The sequence below is a fragment of the Tenrec ecaudatus genome, chromosome 3 (genome assembly GCF_050624435.1).
Source record: "Tenrec ecaudatus isolate mTenEca1 chromosome 3, mTenEca1.hap1, whole genome shotgun sequence".
Taxonomy (NCBI): Eukaryota; Metazoa; Chordata; class Mammalia; order Afrosoricida; family Tenrecidae; genus Tenrec; species Tenrec ecaudatus.
The window spans coordinates 40,407,812-40,428,660 of record NC_134532.1 but is presented as its reverse complement, the minus strand read 5'-3'; the positions used below and the strand labels follow the sequence as shown (position 1 = coordinate 40,428,660).

Below are 20,849 nucleotides of genomic sequence, written 5' to 3'. Positions count from 1 at the left end.
AAGCCTTCATCCATGCCTGCAGTCCTTTGGACTTCCAGGGTGTTATAACTGTTCTACATTCTTTAGTACACTGCTCAAAAACTAACTGCTCAATGAGAGGCATGGCTGTGTCCTGATCTCCAAAGATTTTTCCTGCTGCTTCCAACATACGGGCGACAAAATCTGAGAAAGGCTCAGTAGGTCCCTGTATAATTTTAGTTAAGTTACCTCTAACCTCTCCTTTATTAGGCAAGGTCCTCCATGCCTTGCTCGCGGCAGTATTTATTTGTTGATATACCTGTATTGGGAAGGCTGTTTGATTGTTAACCCATCTTCCTTGACCTGTCAGCATTTCAAAATTCCATGCGGGTTGCCCCGCCGCGGCATTTTCCCTAGCCTGAGCCATTAATAGGTCCTGCCACAAGGATTTCCACTCCAAATACTGTCCTGTTGTCAAGACTGCTTTTGTAACAAAAGTCCAATCAGCAGGTGTCATAGCATTGCCTGTAAGTCTCTCAATCAGGGACTGAGTATAATTTGCATTGACACCATAAGATCTTACTGCTTCAGCTAAGTCCTTCACTTGCTTATGCTCTAAAGGCGTATGATAACGAGCATTATTCTGGTCCTCAAATACTGGGTACATTTGTTGTATTGCTCTGCGGGTACCGGGTGGGCAAAAGGAGTATCCACACCCTTTCTGCCTGTTCTCGCTATAAGGGGGTGGTGCGGACGGGCTCACAGCGGTTACATGAAAAGCATTATACCGTCCCTCCTCATAGCGAGCGGCTGCCTCCTCTAACTGTTCCTCTTCTTCCTCTGATAACTCAAGAAGCTCTAGTTCTCGCCATGGGTACAAGGGCTCCGAATGGCGGGCACGGCTCTTCTTCTGTTGATCAACTTCCTCTTTTAATTTTAACTGTGCAGCCTCCTCATTTTTAACAGCTTTGTGCTGCTTCCTACGAGCTCCTTGTTCTTCCTCCCGCTCTGTTTCTGACATGCTCTCCTGAACATCTTCTAAAGCCTGCTGCCCTTGGCGCAATGGCTGCTCATACTCTTTGTCCTCAATGCATGCTTTCACTAGCTTCCAAATGGGTCTAATCCCCGGCTTCAGCCGTCCGGCTTCAGCGGCTCGGTCTATGTCTCTCCCTAGCTTATTCCAGCTCGCGGATGTTAGCGAGCCTGTGGAAACAAACCATGGTGCTATCTCATCTATATTTTTTACAAATTTACACAAAGTCTGTTCTGAAATTTTTAATCCTCTCTTTCTCAATAGGGCATCGAGAGCTATAACCATAGTCTTTATTGCCGTGTTCCCCATGTTGCCTGCTTATGTATACAAAGACTTAACACACGGGCGCGCACGGATTTATCTACACCCGATTTATGCGCGATAAAGAAAAGGCGGCTGGCTGTTCGCCGTTAAAACCGAAAGCGGAAGTATTCACACGCCAACACTCAAGCACCAGCAAGTGGCTTAACAATCATTCAGGCTCATGTCTCTCAGAACTTACCGTTTCTTCCCACGCCGTGCGGTTCTGAATCCTCCCTGATGACAGGGGGTCTCCGCTCGTGCCGGAGGTGGTCGTTCACGAGTTTCGGCACCACTTGTCGCGCGCTCAGTCTCGCCAGCAAGAAGGACGCGCCACAACAGGATTCTTCCATAGGCGTTTAATGCGGGTTCGATTTGCAGATGCGGAAAAAGACCTTGAAGCCCCAAACTACTGCTGCTTATATGCGCTCTATGGGGACGTGCTGTGCATTGATTGGTGCGTTCACCAGAACCCTTATTAGCATACTCCAGGGTGAAGTTATGACTACGTCATCTAAGCAGTGCGCATGCTCTAAGTGGTTGTTTACCACTTAACTGGGCCACCGCCCTGACTGCCCAGCGCCATCTTGTAATGGCGGCGAGAGCTGCGGCTTCCCACAAGGGGGGGGTAGGTACAGGGTAAGTTACAAGAACTTAACATAGTTCCAAAATCAAAATGGAGTTACTTGTGCTAAGATCCTTCATCCCAGACTCCACCCTATAGGGAAAATGGACGATGTTGTCTTTCCGTAACTGCTTCATGCTGACCATGGACGACGATTTAAGGGGGAGGGGGGCTTTGTAAGGCGGAGTACTGGGATTCTAGGGTCGACGCACGATGGGGGAATTCATATCCAGGCTCCCAGACAGTTTCATATTGGGGTTCATGCAGCTGCAACATCATTTGGTGAACTGCAGCTTGGGTGATGTTGCGGAGCCTGTTTTGAAAAAACTGGATAAAACACGGAGCAATTAAAAATAAAAGTGTAATTAAAATTATGGGTCCTATTATGGGGGCTAAAAAGGAGTACAGAGAAGTGCTCCACCAGGGAATAGTTCCATCTGTTGTTGGCCTGGTGCTCTGTAACTCACGGCTTAGTTTGTTAAGGATCTGGATATTGGTTTTCACAATTCCCGACTCATTGATGTAATAACAGCATTCCTCCTGGAGGAAGAGGCAGGTTCCTCCCTTTTCTGCCGTGATGAGGTCTAGAGCGCGACGGGTCTGTAAGGTAACTTGAGCAATAGAGGTTATTTGTTTTTGTAAGGAGTCTAAAGATTCTGCGGAGATAGCGAATGTCGATTGGAAGCGTTCAGCTAACTGATTGGTTGTGGTGATGGAGTGTCCCAGGGTGCCACCACTCAGTCCCACCGCGACTGGTGAGTACGCTTAGGGAAAGGCCTACAATAACCGGGAGAAAAACTGCTTTTTTACTGTGGGGACTATGTGTCTGGGTGTATTTGTTCTGGAATTTAGCTGGGGTGTAGACAGTGAGCTGCGGAACTAAAGTGACAGGTAGGCACAAGAAGGCAGACCTGCTACTGATGTTAAGAAGTTTGGTGAGTGTATAATTGCACCAGAAGAAAAATTCTGCTGGTGCTGTTATTGGCTGGGAGGATGGCATTGTGGTGTTGCACAGTTGAGTGGATGCATTGGGGTAGCAAAACGGCACCTGTGTGTACCCTGGTGTGAAGTACAGAGGGACATTGGGGATAATTATGGGTTGCATGGTGGAGACCTTAAGTGCAGATGACCACCTGGGAACTGGGACTGCTGCTAGAGGAGGGCATTCCAGGGCTGCGCACATGAGGCAGGTGGAAAGGTTGCCTAATTTAGCAAGGTTGGTGATGGCCAGTCCCTGCTGTAGCAGGGCGATCCAGGAGAAGAGAGACTTGGAAGGTTTAGAAATTTGGTTAATGAGTTGATGTTTTGGGATCTGAATATTACGGTGGATGGTGGATTGGACCTGGGCTAACAACCTTTATATGAACAGTTTAGCATTAGGATATGTGCTGTGGGAGTTAAAATACCAGCCTCCCTTGACTGGTTTGGTCTATCTGTTGTTGTACGGGTCAGGGATGGTTAAGGGGAATTGTATTCCTGACCAAAAGAACAGGTGGGATTTGGTTACAGGGTAGGGGCGAGCATGGTGAATATTGCAGGACCTTCAGGGTACCCTGTGTTTTGTTTTACCCATTTTTGTGCACAAGCGGGGTTAGAGGTTTGGTCATATAGAAAACAAACGATGGGGGAAGTTGGTTTTGGGAGAAGGTGTGCATTCAGGGAGTTGGAACTGTGTTTGAACAAGGTGAAATTAAGGTAGACTGGGCCAGAATAACTAGTGACCAGGCAATCAGCTGTGGCTAGGAGATAACTTTTTCCTGTGAGTAGGTGATGCTGGTGATATTGGGGGTTAGTTACATTTTCAGTGAGAAAAAAACCTCCAGGCGAAAGGGGAAGTTAATGCTAGGCTTAGCTGGCTGGTTTGGTGAGGCGAGTGAGGCGGAGAGACATAGGACCAGTAGACTGAACAGACCACTGGGGAACATGATTAACTTTGGTTACAGGTTTGACTCTGGAGAGGTATATCCAAGAGTGTAGACCTACTACTTTGACAGCCGAGAGAGTGGTGAGAATGACAGTGTACAGACCTTCCCACTGGGGTGCCAAAGGTTTGGGTGTTAAAGATTTAATACGGTGTCTCCAGGATGTACTGATTGGGAGGTTGGGAGAGGCTGGAGAAGATTCAGGGATAACGGAGTTAACGTGTGGTCTAAGGAGGTTGCGGAGTAAAGAAAAATATGGAAAATATGAGGCTAATGGAGGGCTGTCACTGGGAGGGAAAGGGGAGAAAAGGAGGGGTCGCCTATAAAATATTTCAAATGGACTGAGGCTGGACAGCTCCAGGGGGAATGGGGAGGGCGCGCGCAAACGGGTAAGAGCAAAAGGTAATAGCTTGCATAGTGTAATAATAACATCCTGATAAAATTGCTTTACGCACAAACAATTTCTTGGGACTAATCTTATTTTAACACTTTCCTCCCTTCAAACGTCCCTCCGAGAAACTATTTTTTGTTCACCTTGCCAGGCAGCACACCCTTGCGGGTCCGCTAAAGAGCATGTCCCTAAAACAAAGAAGGCCAAACCTGCCCAGCTCTTGCTCCCCGTTCTCACCCGCTCCACCAGGTCCTCCCCGAGGTCCACCCCTGATAACCCTCAGGCAGAGTCCGCCGGCTCCCCACCCGTGGGCTCTGGTAACGAGGACGGGGAGGCGAAAAATGATAACACGTCGGGGTCTGAGAACGAAAACGAAAGCGGGAGCGAAGATGAGGAGCCGCCTGTACAGGGGACTGGCTCTAAAACTCGGGAATTCCGTAAGATCCACCTTAAAAACTTAAAGGAACTCAACACCGCAATCCGAACTTACGGAGCCAACGCCCCTTACACCTTAAGTGTTTTGGACGCCGTCTCCCGCGGGGGCCATATGCTTCCCGCCGAGTGGATGCAAGTAGTGCAGGCTGTTTTGACTCGAGCCCAATTTTTAACTTGGAAAGCCGATTTTTTTGATAGATGTCAGTCTATTGCCGCCACTAACCTCAAATCCCCTCGATCACCTTCGGCTGCTTGGACCTTTAAAAAGCTTAGTGGGCAGGGCATGTATGCTGCTGAAACACGCCAGCAACGCTTCCCAATCGGTCTCTTAGCCCAAACTGCCAATGCCGCCCTTGGCGCGTGGCGAGCGCTTCCCACTTAAGGTTCAGCCATTATCCCCCTCACTAAAATAACTCAAGGGCTGCAGGAGCCATACAATGAGTTCGTTAGCCGCCTTTTGGAAGGGGCTGAACGGACCCTCGGCCATGAGGCTGCTAGTGATAAGCTCATTAAACAGCTGGCCTATGAAAATGCTAATTTATCCTGCAGGGCGGTTATGCGTGGCAAGGCTAGAGATAAGACCCTTGATGAAATGTTACACTTGTGCCAGGATGTCGACCCTTTTTCCGCTAAGGTTTCCCAGGCCATTCATCTTGCAGTGGGCGCCGCCTTGCAGGTCAATAATTCTTCGAAAAATTGTTTTAAGTGCGGCCAACCGGGACACTTCGCCCTGTCGCAGCCCCCTTCTTCACTAAAATTACCTCCCCTGCGGAATCGAGCGCCCGCCCCGCCATCCCCACTACCCCTTGCCCCCGATGTAAAAAGGGAAAGCATTGGGTTACTGCCTGCCGCTCCATTACCGATATCAACGGGCGTCCCTTGCCTCCGCTCTCGGGAAACGGCCAGCAGGGCCAGCCCCAAGCCCTTGAACCCATTCCCTTTGTTCCGGCCTTGGGGAACAGCCAGCAGCCCGACCCTCCCTGTACCGGGCCACCCCAGGAAGCGCAGGAGTGGACCTGTGTACCACCACCCCCACAATACTAACCCCCGAAGATGGAGTGCGAATTATCGACACTGGAATTTTTGGCCCCCCACCACCAGGCACCTTTTTTTCTGATTTTGGGATGCTCTTCAACCACCCTAAATGGTATTACTGTTCACCCCTCATTGGTAGATCGTGATTATGCAGGAGAAATAAAGATTTTGGCAAGTGTTTCTAAAGGTATTGTTTCCATCCTGCGAGGGCAGCGCCTGGCCCAAGCCCTATCGCTGCCTCTGAACACTTCTCACCCGGCGATCAGCAATACTCGTGGTGCCTCCCGACCGGGCTCCTCTGACCTTTATTGGGTCCAGGCCATTACTAAGGATCGCCCAACACTTACTCTTAAGATCCAGAGAAAGGCCTTTGAGGGCATCTTAGACTCTGGAGCAGACTCCACTGTCCTTTCTCAAAGCTCCTGGCCTTCTGCTTGGCCTTTACAGGCCTCTCTAACTCATCTGCAAGGGATTGGGCAGTCAAAAAATACCCTGCAAAGTTCCCAACTTCTAACCTGGGAGGATAGCGAGGGCAATACAGGTACAATTCAGCCTTTTGTTGTTCCCGGCCTGCCCGTCAATCTCTGGGGCAGGGATGTTCTTTCTCAAATGAAGGTTTTTATGTGCAGCCCTAACGAAGTCGTCTCCCAACAAATGCTTTCCCAGGGTTATTTGCCCGGGCAGGGATTAGGCAAACTAAGTCAGGGAGACTCAACGCCCGTCGCAGCTGTCCCAAAAAATGATCGCACAGGCTTAGGATTTTCTAATCATTTTTTGTAAGGGCCATTGCTCCTCCTGCACTCCAGGCAGAAAAGATTACATGGAAGAGTGATGAGCCTGTCTGGATTGACCAATGGCCCCTCCCATCACATAAGTTGTCCGCCGCCACACAGTTGGTGCAGGAACAGCTGGAGGCTGGACATATTGAACCCTCCACCTCACCCTGGAATACGCCTGTGTTTGTTATTAAAAAGAAAACAGGGAAGTGGCGGTTGTTGCAAGATTTAATGGCAATTAATAAAACCATGGTTCCCATGGGCGCCCTACAACCAGGTCTCCCTTCGCCAATAGCTATTCCTAAAAATTTTGTTAAACTAATTATTGATCTTAAAGATTGTTTTTTTTTCTATCCCTCTTCACCCTGAGGATTGCAAGCGTTTTGCATTCAGTCTCCCTATAATTAATTGCGTAGGGCCTTCCCCTCGTTTTCAGTGGCGGGTCCTCCCACAGGGGGGGACCACAAGCCCCACCCTGTGTCAGAAATTTGTGGCTCAAACGGTTGACCCCTTCCGCTTGTCATTTCCTAACATATATTATCCATTACATGGACAACATTTTGTTGGCAGGGCCCTGCGAGCAACAGCTCCATCAGGTGGGACAGCAACTCATCATTGCCCTCCAAAATAGTGGTCTCCAAATTTCCCCAGAGAAAATTCAAGTCCACCCCCCACAATTATTTCTGGGGTTTGAATTGTTACCTAATCGAGTTTATTCTCAAAAGATCCAGTTACGTACTGATGCATTGCATACTTTAAATGACTTCCAAAGGTTACTCGGGGACATTAACTGGCTCCGCCCTTACTTGAAGCTCACTACCAAAGAACTTAAGCCTTTATTTGACATTTTGCGGGGAGATGCTGATCCCTCTTCCCCTCGCGCGCTCACCCCTGAGGCCCAACAAGCCTTAGCCCAGGTCTAGCAAGCCATTAACAATCAAAGCATTGGTTATTTTTCCCCAGAATTGCTGTTCAATTTTATTATTTTCCCCACCCCCCATTCTCCCACAGGGTTGCTCTGGCAGCTCAAGCCTTTATTTTGGGTTTATTTTCCCGCTTCCCCTAACCGAGTATTACCTACTTACCCTCATCTGGTTGCCCAACTCTTATGCCTTGGCAGGGAAGCTGCTTTAAAACTGTTTGGTAGAGATCCTGAGACTATAATTGTGTCGTACACCGCCGCCCAGGTCCAGTGGCTCCTCCAAAGTGATGATGATTGGGCTGTTAATTGTACTTCTTTTCAGGGCTCCATAGATATTCATTATCCGGCCGATAAATTAATCCAGTTTTTCCAAAGATCCCCTGTTATTTTCCCCCATTGGACTAAGATGGCTCCAGTTGTGGGGGCCCTGTTGGTTTTCTCTGACGGATCGTCTTCTGGAATGGCCACCTTTAGCATAAATGGGCAGGTCTCTCAATTTCGGACCGAGTTCTCCTCAGCTCAGTCAGTGGAATTAAGCGCCATCATAAAAATTTTTAAGACCTTGCCAGATAATCCTTTTAATTTGTATACTGACAGTGCTTATGTCGCCGCTTCTGTTCCGCTTTTAGAAACGGTCCCTTATATCCACCCTACAACTAATGCCTCCTCCTTGTTTTCCCAATTACAAAAATTAATTTTTGCCCGTACAGCCCCGTTCTTTATAGGCCACATCCGTGCCCATACTGGATTGCCGGGACCGTTGTCTGAAGGAAACAATCTGGTTGACCAAGCCACGCAATTAATTGCAGCCAACCTCTCTATAACTCCCCTTGAAGCAGCCCAAAAGGCACATGATTTACACCACCTTAATGCCCATACCCTCAGGCTCAAATATTCCATTACACGGGAGCAGGCCAGACAAATTGTACGACAATGCAAAGGCTGCTTGATCCTTTTACCCGAGCCTCACAATGGGGTCAACCCCCGTGGGCTCGTGCCTGGAGAGTTGTGGCAAATGGATGTTACCCACCACCCACCCTTTGGCAAACTTAAATATATCCATGTTTCGGTCGACACGTTTAACGGCTTCATTTGTGCCTCCCTTCAAACTGGGGAGGCCACCAAGCACGTCATTTATCACATCCTCTCTTGCTTGGCTGCCACCCCTCAACCCAAGGTACTTAAGACGGACAATGGCCCTGGATATACCAGCTCAACTTTTAAACAATTTTGTGCACAAATGGGCATCCACCATGTTACTGGCATCCCTTACAACCCTCAAGGTCAGGGCATTGTGGAGAGAACGCACCAAACTTTAAAAGACATGCTTTTCAAACTACAGTCAGGGGGGGAGTCTGGCAACTCCAAAACTCTGGCAACTCCAAAACTCTTTTAAACCACGCACTGTTTGTTTTAAATTTCCTCACTTACGATGCCAGTGGCAAAACGGCTGCCGATCGCCTTTGGCACCCAGCCATAGCCGGAGGCTACGCACAGGCATTATGGAAGGACCCCCTGCTCAATAAATGGCAGGGACCAGACCCGGTCCTCATTTGGGGAAAAGGACACGCGTGTGTCTATGACTCCAAAGCACAAAATGCCAGATGGCTACCAGACAGGCTGGTCAAATTAATGGACCAACAGCCAGAAATAACGCCCTCCAGGGAGAAAACAACACCCTGAGAGATGCTCCTCTTTTTTGTGTGTCTCTACAGGCCTGGAAGTCAGCAGGCACAAGTGTAGGGTTTAAGTGGGACCTTCGCATATATAAAGCTGGGCCAGACATAGGACTTACCTTTAAAATAAAATTAACTAAATCACTTCCCAACGCCCAACGTCCAGCCGCTGTTGGGCCTAATCTGGAGCTCCACAATGGTCGGGGCCATGGCCAAGCCCCTGTACTAAGGCATAATCTGGCTGCTCCTACAAAAAGCCCCTCTGTCACCCATTCCTCAGCATTGTTTCAACCTACCCTCCCCGTAGGGCCCCCCTCAACCGCGGATCTTTTGTTGGCAGTAGTTAACGCCTCAGTGCACGCCCTTCAAAAATCTAACCTTACTTTTTCAGATAACTGTTGGGTGTGTTATTCCTCCCTTCCCCCTTTTTATGAAGGAATAGCTCATTTTGGCAAGCCAGTATTCACGAACTCAACTACTGAGCTTCGATGGAACCCCGAGGAGCAGCAGGGCCTCACTCTCGGACAGATCTCAGGGGCGGGACTCTGCCTTCTAGGACCACATATGCTACCACCCAAAGAATTAGTTGATATTTGTAACCAAACCCTTGTAGTGAATGCTTCTTTTACGTACGTTTCTTCTACAAATCATTCCTATTTTGCTTGCTCCTCAGGATTAACCACCTTCATAATCACCGCCACTTTTTAAAAAAATAAGAAATATTGTGTTCAAGTTTTACTTTTGCCCCATTTAACTGTCCACAGCCCCGCATATTTTTTGCAGTTTTGGGAACAAAAAACGCCTCCCCCCTCAAGAGTCAAACGTGAGCCCCTCACTGCACTCACCTTAGCTGTGGTCCTCGGCCTCGGAGCCGCTGGGGCAGGTACTGGAATTGCTTCATTGATTACCACCAATCAACAGTACACCCAGTTAAGTGCAGCTATCGATAAAGATCTTCAAGACTTACAGGCGGGACTTGCCAATCTCAAAGATTCAGTGAGCTCCCTCGCCGAAGTAGTCTTGCAAAATAGAAGAGGGCTAGATTTGCTTTTCTTGCAAGGTGGCCTATGCGCCGTGCTTAAGGAAGAATGTTGTTTTTATGTGGATAAGTTAGGGTTGGTGGAAAACAGTTTGCAAAAGGTCAGAGATAGCTTGGAAAAAAGAAAAAAGGAAAGAGAACAGCAGGAATCTTGGTATAAAAATTGGTTTTCTACTTCCCCTTGGCTCTCCACTTTACTCCCCAGCTTGTTGGGACCTCTTGTAGGTCTTATTCTACTTTTAACTTTTGGCCCTTGGGCCTTTAGCAAGTTAACCAGTTTTGTTAAGTCACAGATTGACGCCGCCTTATGCTCGAAGCCGGTCTCCGTTCATTACCATCGAATCGACACCCAAGAGCTTGATGACGTGACATCCCACGAGGACCTGTCCCGGGAAACAGAGCCCCCGGGATTACGACTCTCCACCCTTGTATCTGAGGTCACTCTGCCTCAATTCTGGCCGCTCAGGGCCTGGAATTGGGCTAAAAGCCATTGATAACATTGTCAGTGCATACAAACATCCGTTTTGTTCCCTCCCCTGCGGCGCGTGACCGGGTCATGGTTGCCCTCATCGGGGTGGCATATTTGACCAAATTGTAAGACCAAAAGCGGCATATTTGTCAATTGTAAGACCCCCCCCGCCTTCAGTGCTGAGTTTGCAGCCAATGACGGATAAGGACTGGGGGCACTCTTTACCAACCTAGGACAGGCGTTGGCCGCCAAGAGGGCCTCCTAGCCGATGACGGGTAAGGACTGAGTTGCGCCCTAGCCACCTAAGACAGGCGGAATTCCCTGCAGGATGGTCACTGCACGTCATACCCCCCTTTTTTTTTTTAATACTGTAAGGAAGGGGGAGATGTTGGGAACCAGACATAATCAGCCTGACAAAACCAACTCCATATTGCCTGCCCGGCAGCCTCAACCTTATCTTACCCTGACAAATACCAGATGGCCCACCTTTGTTTATTCCAGCACCAGATTTGTGTCTGTCTGCCCTGTGTGCTCCACACCCCCGTCCTCCCTTTTTTTTTATCTTCCCTTGGAATTCCTTTGTTTGCCTCACCCTTTAAAAAGAAGCTTGTGTAGCAATAAACTGAGACCTTGACAAGAATCTGCTTGGTCTCGCTCCTCTCTCTCGCCCGTTTCTCTTTCAGGCTGGGTCCCCCTCGGAACTCCTCAAATAACTGAGTCCCGCGGGTCGGGGCAGTCAGCCTCTCCATTTATTCACTGTACACAGCTCCCTGATAACTGTTCGGGGATGTGATCTTTGAGCTTATTCCCTAGACTCAAGGAAAATAGCTCATCTTACTGACTATGGAATCAGTGGGACTGTCTCTAAACATGCAGTTTACAAAGCCATTCCCCATTCAGATTCCTTCCTCATTTTGCTCCCTCATAACAAATATTATTTTCCCCAGATTAGAGTTGGCCACACTCATTTTCTGGCCAGTTATAATATTTTTAGATATCTGTATAGATGCATATATCAATGGTGTGAGGATATGAGCACAAGCTTGTGGTCACCTGGAATTCTCTGGCCCAGAATTTGCAGATGGGAATCAGCTATTGCTTTGCAAAAAAAGAATCATAAATTTCACCAAAATCCAAGAATTCAAGCACAGGACACTAACATTGATCATTTGGAGGCCATTGAGTTAGTTTACTTTTCAAATGAAGACTAATATGACATCACTTTGTCATTTCAGCAAACTCCCATCTCATAGCATCTGTACTTCTTGTTGGTTGACCAGTTTTAAGTTCCATCCTGTGACGTAGCTGCACATTAGTCCAAGTCACCTTCCTGTCTGACTGTTACTGCCATGCTCATCTCAGTTCATTTCATGACAGTGGTTAGTATGGGAGTGCTTCAGTGTCACCTGATGACATTATCTGCCTGCACATAACTTTCCTGTCAGGTCTACTAAACATGTCCTTAATGAGCTCAGGAGTACTCCCTGAACTATCCAGGAACATTTTTGGCCTCTGAACTCAGATGTACTGGGCTTGTTTTCCAGTGCACCAAATATGGGGTTGGATTTGGTCAGTCATTTACTCAGATGCACTAAGTACCTCAATATTCTGGGATGTCAAAATGATCTAAAATATGATCAAAGGAATATACAATCAAATTTACACTGGCTGTGTTCAGTTAAATGGTAAATAAGAATAAAGCTTTGCAGCTAAAAATTCTGATTTTGTTTCTGTTTTTCTGACTCTATATCTAAGAAATGGCATGGAGGAGATTGTTCCATTCCAGATCTTATCTAGTGCCCAATTGAAAAGCTCAGCAGATTAATGGAGCCTTTTCTTCCAAGATGGCTTTGTCTTAAGTCTGGCATGCTGGCCTGGTTGTAAGCTAGGAATGCATACAGGGCTGAGGGCCAGGACCTTGTTCTAGCACCTGGATCTCTCCTTTGGACTGAGCTTCCCCCCAACATGGTGCTTAGGTGTCTCCTGTAATTCATGAGTTAAATAAAATGAAAGTTACATGAAAATTTATTGATTTTCACTTATATTTAAATTAAAGTTATGAAATGAAATTATTTAAATTAACATGGTCTCTAAGAGCTGACACATTATGAATACGTTCGGTAATTATATTCACTCAGCCTCACAAGGGAACATGTAGCGTTTTACTCAGGAATAAGCACCTCTCCTTGCTTCAAGCATAGGAGCACACTATTCCAAGGGCTCCAAATGTGTCCTCTGAAACCAATCACTTCTTCTGTCTTGATTCCCAGTCAGTGGCTTAGGATGGTAGCAGGATTTAGGACACCAGTTTTTTAGACCCACCTGCCAACTCTGATGAGCAATTATGGCTTGAGGATACCATTGTGCTCTTGCTGGTCTACCCTGGACTGAGCAAAATTTAGGGAAGTCTTGACCATCCTATATCCTCTCCTCCTGGTATCAGTTACTGGGGACAGGGTTGCATCAGAGCTGACAGGTCCGTCAGCTTTGCCTCGTTCCCTCTGGATGATGTGCCTCCATGTGTGGCTTTTGGTTTTTGATACAAACCCACACATCTAGAGAGATCCTCAAGGGAAATGGTGAGCTAGAGAGGAAGCCCCACACACAGACAGCAAGCCAGCTTTTAACTCCTCTCTGTTTGGTCTGCTGGAACTGAGCCCTGGGTCTTAGGGTCCTCAGCAATCATTCTAGTCCAGTATCCCACTGTAGGGAGATTTATGTATAAACGTTTAATGATTCCCTTTACTGTGTCTGTTTTGGTGATACAGGTTATGTCCTTAACTTTGAGCCTGACTATTTGAATATGGGGAATGTTCTTGTCATTGTCTCTGGGAACTGCCAGTCAGCCACCCACTGAGCTTATGTAGGATGTGTACCAACATTAGTACTAGTAATTGAGACCCACTGCAGGCCCTTCCCTGGAGCTGGCTGATGCAATCCATGTCATAACTGCTGCTGGTAAATGCAGAGACAGGACAAGAGAGACAGGAGAGTCTCAGGCATTGTTTAGTCGGCCTTGGGTCTACCCCAGACTCTACCAGCTGCTCTTTACCCTAGACATCTGGAAACACAAAGACATCCTGTCCAGGAAACTATCACACATATCCACTGTTTATCTTGTTCATCATATTTTCTTCCTTTTTTATAATTGCCACCAGGGAACCTTAGGTCAGCAAACTCCACTGGGACTTGTGCATAATCACACCTGCTCAGTGAATGGGGAGACCTGGGCAGTCCATGGCTGTGCACTCTCGTTCCTCGAATTTAAGGGTTAGGCTAGGCTGCTCTTCATCAGCAGACTAATGCGCTCTTTGGGAGATGCTTTCATTATAAAGATAGCTGAGGGGAAGGTTGTCCTGGGGCAAATAGCTGCGAATTATAGTGTTTGGAAAAACATGATATCTGATTATATGAGATTACGGCACTGATTAATCCACACAGACACCAAGAGGAACATAGGGAACAAAATTTCCCCCATAACACAACTCCTGTCATCCATAAGATAATTGCCCAAGTGTACAAGCGATTGACACCAAAATAAGGATGACATCGTCACATATGGAAAACTACTCTAACTGGTGGAAAAGATGGGTGTCGGAGGGAGGATGAGAAAGGGTCAGAAATTTCTCCTGGGCCCATAATTCCCCTGAGGGAGAAACATGGATACTTTCAAGGTCCCAACCCAGACTTTGGTTCACAGTGCTCCCTTAAAAGTGATGCAAAGTCAGAAGATTAGATTAATCACCATTCGGTTTAGCAAAGCCCCATCACAAAACTAACCATCATTAAATATAATAACCCTGAATGCACCTGATAGTGCTGGAAAGGCAAGTGGGGTTTGGGGGATTTTTTATTTCCTACACATATATAGTATCCCATTGTGTGTAGGTACCAAAGTTGCTTTATCCAATCTTCTATTCATTGGCTTTTGGTTATTGCCAATTTCTTGATATTTTGAAGAGTACTTTGATTAACATGGGTGTTCATATTTCTATCTTTAATTTGTGATCTTAGTATACCCACTAAAAGCATTGCTGGAGTGCATGCAATTTATTGTCCCATTTATTTGTGGTATCGCCATATCACTTTGCAGAGTAGTTGGACAGAACTACCAGCAGCAGTGTCTGAGAGTTCCAATTTCTCTGCTTCTTCTCTGGTACATATTCTTTCTGTTTTTCTTGCTTTTCATGAGCTACCATTTTCAGTGTAAAATGATATTTCTACTTTTTTTCGTATCTGCATCTTCTGTATGGCTCATGATCAGGAACATTTTCTATGGTTGCTGCAAGCCGAGCACTCACTTGATCAGGAACATTCTTAATGTGTCTGTTTGACATTTGGATGCCTGTTTTGGTTAACTGTCTAGGTATAATGTTTTACTGCCTTTATTGTTGATTTATTTGGAGTTTTTTCTTATTAAAGTTTTGCATCATTTTATATATTTTAGAGGTATGTAATTGCCCCTATGTCATTGGTCATGATGGTTTTCCAGTCCAGGAGATAAGTGTTAATTCTCTTATTGAGTTATTTTTATGTCAGTTCTGTCAAAGGCACTATATAGTTTAATGCAATCCTGATACAATTACCCTCATTTTTCTTCAAAGAAATCGAAAAAATGATTACCAACTTCATATGGAGAAGGAAGAAGCCAAGAATTACCAGAGAACTCCTCAAAAAGGACACAGTGGGAGGACTTGCTTTACCTGACTTTAGCACATTCTATACAGCCACTGTTGTCAAAACCACATGGTACTGGGACAATGACAGATACTCAGACCAATGGAAAAGAACTGAAAACCCAGAAATAAAAGCATCAGCATACAGACAACTGATCTTTGATAAGAGCCCCCAAAATATCAAATGGGAAATAGATGCCCTCTTTAACAAGTGGTGCTGGAAAAAATGGATATTTATCTGCAGAAAAATGAAGTTTGACCCTTATCTCACTCCATGCACAAGAATAAACTCAAGAGGGATCACAGACCTTGAAGTTAAACCCCAAACTATTAGGGCCATCAATTAGGGATTTGGGACCAACTTGAGAACTTTGGCACAGGGAATACATAGGCTATTAGAAATAGGGAAGGACACAAACAAACTGGAGGCACAAATTGACAAATGGGATAGACTGAAGATAAAACACCTGTGTCAAAGAAAGAATTCACCAAGAGAGTAATAAGAGAGTCCACGAACTGGGAAATATCTTTAGCAATGACATATCAGACAAAGGCCTTATTACTAAAATCTACAATACTAGCCTCCCCACCAAAAACAAAAAAACCTGATTGCCCACTTGTGAGGTGGGCAAAGGACCTGAACAGAAGTTTCACAGGGGCAGAAATCTGAATGGCCAACAAACATATGAGAAAATGTTCCGGATCTTTAGTCATAAGAGAAATGCAAATTAAAACAACAATGAGGTACCACCTAAAACCCTGAAACGTAGCCCAATTAAAAAAATCAGAAAGCAACAAGTGTTGGAGGGGCTGTGGGGAGAAAGAAACTCTCATCCACTGTTGGTGGACCTGTAAGGTTGTACAGCCACTATGGAAATCGATTTGGCGATATCTAAGTAGATGGAAATCAAGCGACCATATGACCCAGCAATCCCCCTACTGGGCATATACCCAGAAGAGGCAAGAAACAAACCAAGGCCAGACATCTGTGCTTCAGTGTTCATTGTGGCACAGTTCACAAATGCTGAGTTGGAAACAACCCAAATTTCCAACAAGTGACGATTGGATTAAAAAGCTGTAGTATATACATACAATGGAGTACTATGCATCGCTAAAAAGCAGTGATGAATGTATAAGCACAACACTGCATGGGAAGTACTGGAGGAAATCATGCTAAACAAAGTAAGTCAAGGACAAAAGGACAAGTACCACATGAGTCTGCTGAGGTAAGCTTTAAAAAAAAAAAATCAAAAGGGGCATAGGGAAAAAGCTAGTATATACAAACATTCCTGGGGTGAGGACCAGGTAATATGGCAGGGACCAGACCAAATACAGGGGTACACATGGTAGACAACTAAAAAATAGCTGGGCAAAAGGAAATAAGTAATAAAAAAAGAAGTGTGTAGCAGGGGCACAGGGCACTAACCCACCCAACGGCAACCAGATTTCAACCCAGTGCTCTAAGATGTGAATGCAACATGTCGGCATTGGAGTAAGGAACCAGTGGAGAAGTCTGGGAGTCCAGCCCCAATTTCAACTATTAAGTGGACACCTGACCCTCTGACCAGAAAATTTTACTTCAGAGGACGGCATTGAATCTGCAGCTTTCGGAAAAGGACATATCTAATCAGCTCACATGGGACAGATGAAGGGGGAGGAGGAGAGAGTGGAGCACATCTGGCCAACCAGGGCATGAGGATAATGTTCCCAATTAGAACAGCCAGTCCACAGAGAGGACCACATGGCCAGCCCCACTATGAGACATGAAGCCCCTCACTGACTCATAGCCCTACAGGGGACAACACCGGAGACACAGTGTGGAAATTGCACCGTTCTGATCCCACCACACCTAGGCAAAACTCTAAGGGGATGCAACAGAACAGCAAGGGAATGGAGCAACGAGGTCCCCAGGGTATGTTGAAGGTGGACTTTGGGGCCAGGGCATGGTGTCCCAGCAGACTGGACTTGAAAACACTCCTAAAGGCCAACAAACGATCGTTGAACTAACTACAAGCTTTTCTTTCTTGTTGTATTTTGTTGGTTGTTTTTTTTTTGTCATCTGTTGTATATTGTTGCTTGGTTTTACTCTGTATTGTTTTTGTGGCATGTTATTATCGTCTCAGGTCTGTCTAAATAAGATAGGCTGGATGAACAATCTCGAGGAGAAAACAATGGGACCGACAGTTCCAGGGGACATGGGAGAGGGGGAGGTAGTGGTGCTAACAAAGTCAGGGACAAGGGAACAACAAGTGATCCAAATCAGTAGTGAGGAAGGTGGGGTAGGCCAGGTAGGGCATGATCAAGGGTAATGTAACCAAGAGGAATTGCTGAAACCCTGGTGGGGACTGAGTAGGGTGGTGGGATGGGGAAAGTCAAAGGAAATAGAGTAAAGAGCTGGGAGGCAAAGGGCATTTATAGAGGTCTAGATAAAAACATGTACATATGCAAATATATATATGAGGATGCAGAAATAGATCTATGTGCATATATTTATAGGTTTAGTATTAAGGCAGCAGAAGGACATTGGGCCTCCACTCAAGTACTCCCTTAATGCAAGAATACTTTCTTCTATTGCATTGGCATTCTATGATGCTCACCTTCCCGACACAACCTCTGAAGACAAAGCCGGTGAAACAAACAAATATGGTGAAGAAAGCTAATGGTGCCTGACTATCAAAAGATACAGCATCTGGGGTCTTAAAGGCTTGAAGGTAAACAAGCGGCCGTCTAGTGCAGAAGCAAAAAAAGTTCACATGGAAGAAGCACAGCAGACTGTATGATCACAAGGTGCCAAAGGGATCAGTTATCAGGCATCAATGAACAAAAAGTCATATCATTGTGTGCTCACCTCCATGATACGATTGCTGAAGACAAATAGGTGCATAAGCAAATGTGGCGAAGAAAGCTGATGGTGTCCGGCTATCAAAAGAAATAGCGGCTGGGGTCTTAAAGGCTTGAAGGTGAACAAGCGGCCATCTAGCTCAGAATCAACAAAGACCACATGGAAGAAGTACACCAGCCTATTCGATCATGAGGTGTCGAAGGGATCAGGTATCAGGCATCATCAGAACAAAAATCTTGCCATAGTGACTGAGGGGGCGGGGAGACCCAAAGCCCATTTGTAGGCCACTGGAGATCCCCTTACAGAAGGGTTTCGGGGAGGAGACTCAGGGTGCGATGTAGCAACGATGAAAAATACAACTTTTGTCTAGTTCCTAAATGCTTCATCCTCACCCCACTATCATGATCCCAATGCTACCTTACAAGTCTGGCTAGACCAGAGATGTACCGTGGTACAGATAGGAACCAGAAAGACAGGGAATCTAGGGTGGACGATCCCATCAAGACCAGTGGTGAATGGTGATATTGGGAGTGTAGAGGGAGAGTGGATTGGAAAGGGGGAACTGATTACAAGAATCTACATGTGACCTCCTCCCCAGGGGATGGACAACAGAAAAGTGAATGAAGGGAGAAGTTGGATAGGGAAATACATGACAAAGTAATAATTTATAAATTATCAAAGGTTCATGAGGGAGTGGGGAGGGAGGGGAAAGAATGAGGACCTGATGCCAGGCCCTTAAGTGGAGAGCAAATGTTTTGAGAATGATGAGGACAATGAATGTACAAATGTGCTTTACACAATTGATGTATTAATGGATTGTGATAAGAGTTGTATGAGCCCCTAATCAAATGATTTTTTAAAAAGAATTTGTCAACTTGTTTTTAAGGACCTGTGGCATTTTGTGACCCCATGAGTAGGATTTCAATGTAGATTCTGAGGGAAGAGCAGCGACTCCTTTCAGGAGGAACACTAACTATGTGTGTTGTAAGTGATAGTGAGACAGGGCATTTGGTAGCTGATAACTGTACAAGGAACCCCGTACATATTGAGGTGATTATATTGTCTGTAGAAATCTTAACTAGAACTATGTTCTGTGTGCTGTGACTCGTCAATGGCACCACTACCAGCCTGTGCTGAAACAAGGACACATAAGGTTTTCCATGTAAAGGATGTGGCTATTACTCCTTGAAACTGCAATTCCTGAGGGCATTTATATCTGATCCAGTGGGTCTCATAGTACTTAGCCCTGTGGCTCTCAGTTTCCTAATATGTTTGGAGTAGTTTTACTCTCTAGGCACCAGGGTAAGTCTATATGTGGCCATGTAGCATTGGCACTTACCAATAGTGGATAATCAGGGTCAAAGTTTTCAGATACAACAGTGCGTACTCAGAAGCCTTGACCTACAAGATCCTGGTGTTATTTTGTTGGGTCTCAACTTGGCCCAAAATTTTGTTATCAGCACTCCCACTTATCTCTTGAATATGTGCCTTAACTCTGTAAATGAGAAGTGTGACATTTCATCTACTGCAATCTCCCCATATTAATCCTACGAAATATTTTGGTCCTTTCTCCTGAAGGACAAATCACCCCTCCTTCTTCCCCGCCCCCAGAACTTCCCTCTATTTTATTCAACAAAACACATTATTGATATATGACATTCTTGTCTCCTTACTATAGTACATGATCATGTCTGGATTTTTTTATGGTTTTGTTCATTTAAAACTATTTTAATAGTGTTATAGGCATGTAATCCACATATCACACAGTTCATTAGTTCAATCATAACAAGAAGATTTGTACACTCATTACTCAATAAAATTATTTTTGAACATGTACTCCCGACTCCATGGTTAAAGCACTTTTAAAATAAGTTGCATAATCATTATCATTTCTAAAGAGTACTCCCTTCCCCATCCCACATGCATCGTTTGCTCCCTCAATACCTACTCTCCCTAACTCCCACCCTAACCCCTACAGCCCTTATAAACCCTTGCATTAGTTCTTATGTCTATGCTTCTACTCCTTCTGTGCTTAGCAACCTGTAAAACAAACAGAAGCAGTATAAAGAGAAAAAAATACGTTGCAAGGATAATACAATAATATGACAGAGATAAAAATACCAATAGTTGGTAAGAAAGAAAAGACCAACGTGAATTGGTATGATTTTTGTAAGAGCTCCCAATAAAATGGTTTCGGGGGGTAATTGTCATACATCTGAGTGTAAGTTCGAGCCCCTGTCCCAACCACCGCTTTTTGAAAAAGAGATAGGGAAGTGTCCATTTGGGATGGTGTCTGGGTTTGAAATGAGTTCACCTCTTTGTGATGTTTGGTTTCAGATGTATTCATAATAGTGACTTTATTAGAGAGAAACCAGGCTACTGCCAACAACAGGTTGCATCAAATTGGGGCCAACTCATTTTTCAAAGTTTACATTTGCAAACCCATAAGGGCTGCAGCGACCTGCCCAGCTCCTGGAACACAGGGAGGAGGATGGTGGGGGATGGAAGAAAGACAGGAGACCTGATACAAGAAGCTGAGGCAGGTGGAGCCTTTTCCCTGATGAGGAAAGAGACTTCCTCGCAACTGCAGCGCATTAATTTATACAGGCACGGCATAAGGAATTTCATGGCTAGTCGAGGAGTGTGGGAAGCTGGGAAGAGGAAGCATAGTTGATGGGCAGATCATCGTGCTTCAGCGGTTTTACAGGGAACAAGAGGGGAACTGTCAACTGTCTCTTAGGTGAAGGACA

At 45.7% G+C, this 20,849-nt stretch overlaps 1 protein-coding gene across 1 annotated transcript in view; it reads left to right on the top strand.

The window, feature by feature from the left end:
* The first annotated feature begins 3,839 nt into the window (after positions 1 to 3,839).
* The window catches only part of LOC142442231 (uncharacterized), a 38,832-nt gene continuing 21,822 nt past the window's right edge, over positions 3,840 to 20,849 (top strand). The window contains exons 1-3 of the mRNA XM_075543508.1: positions 3,840 to 3,875; positions 4,381 to 4,796; positions 10,378 to 10,540. Of these exons, the coding sequence (XP_075399623.1) occupies positions 3,840 to 3,875; positions 4,381 to 4,796; positions 10,378 to 10,540 (615 nt within the window). The remainder of the gene's footprint in view (positions 3,876 to 4,380; positions 4,797 to 10,377; positions 10,541 to 20,849) is intronic.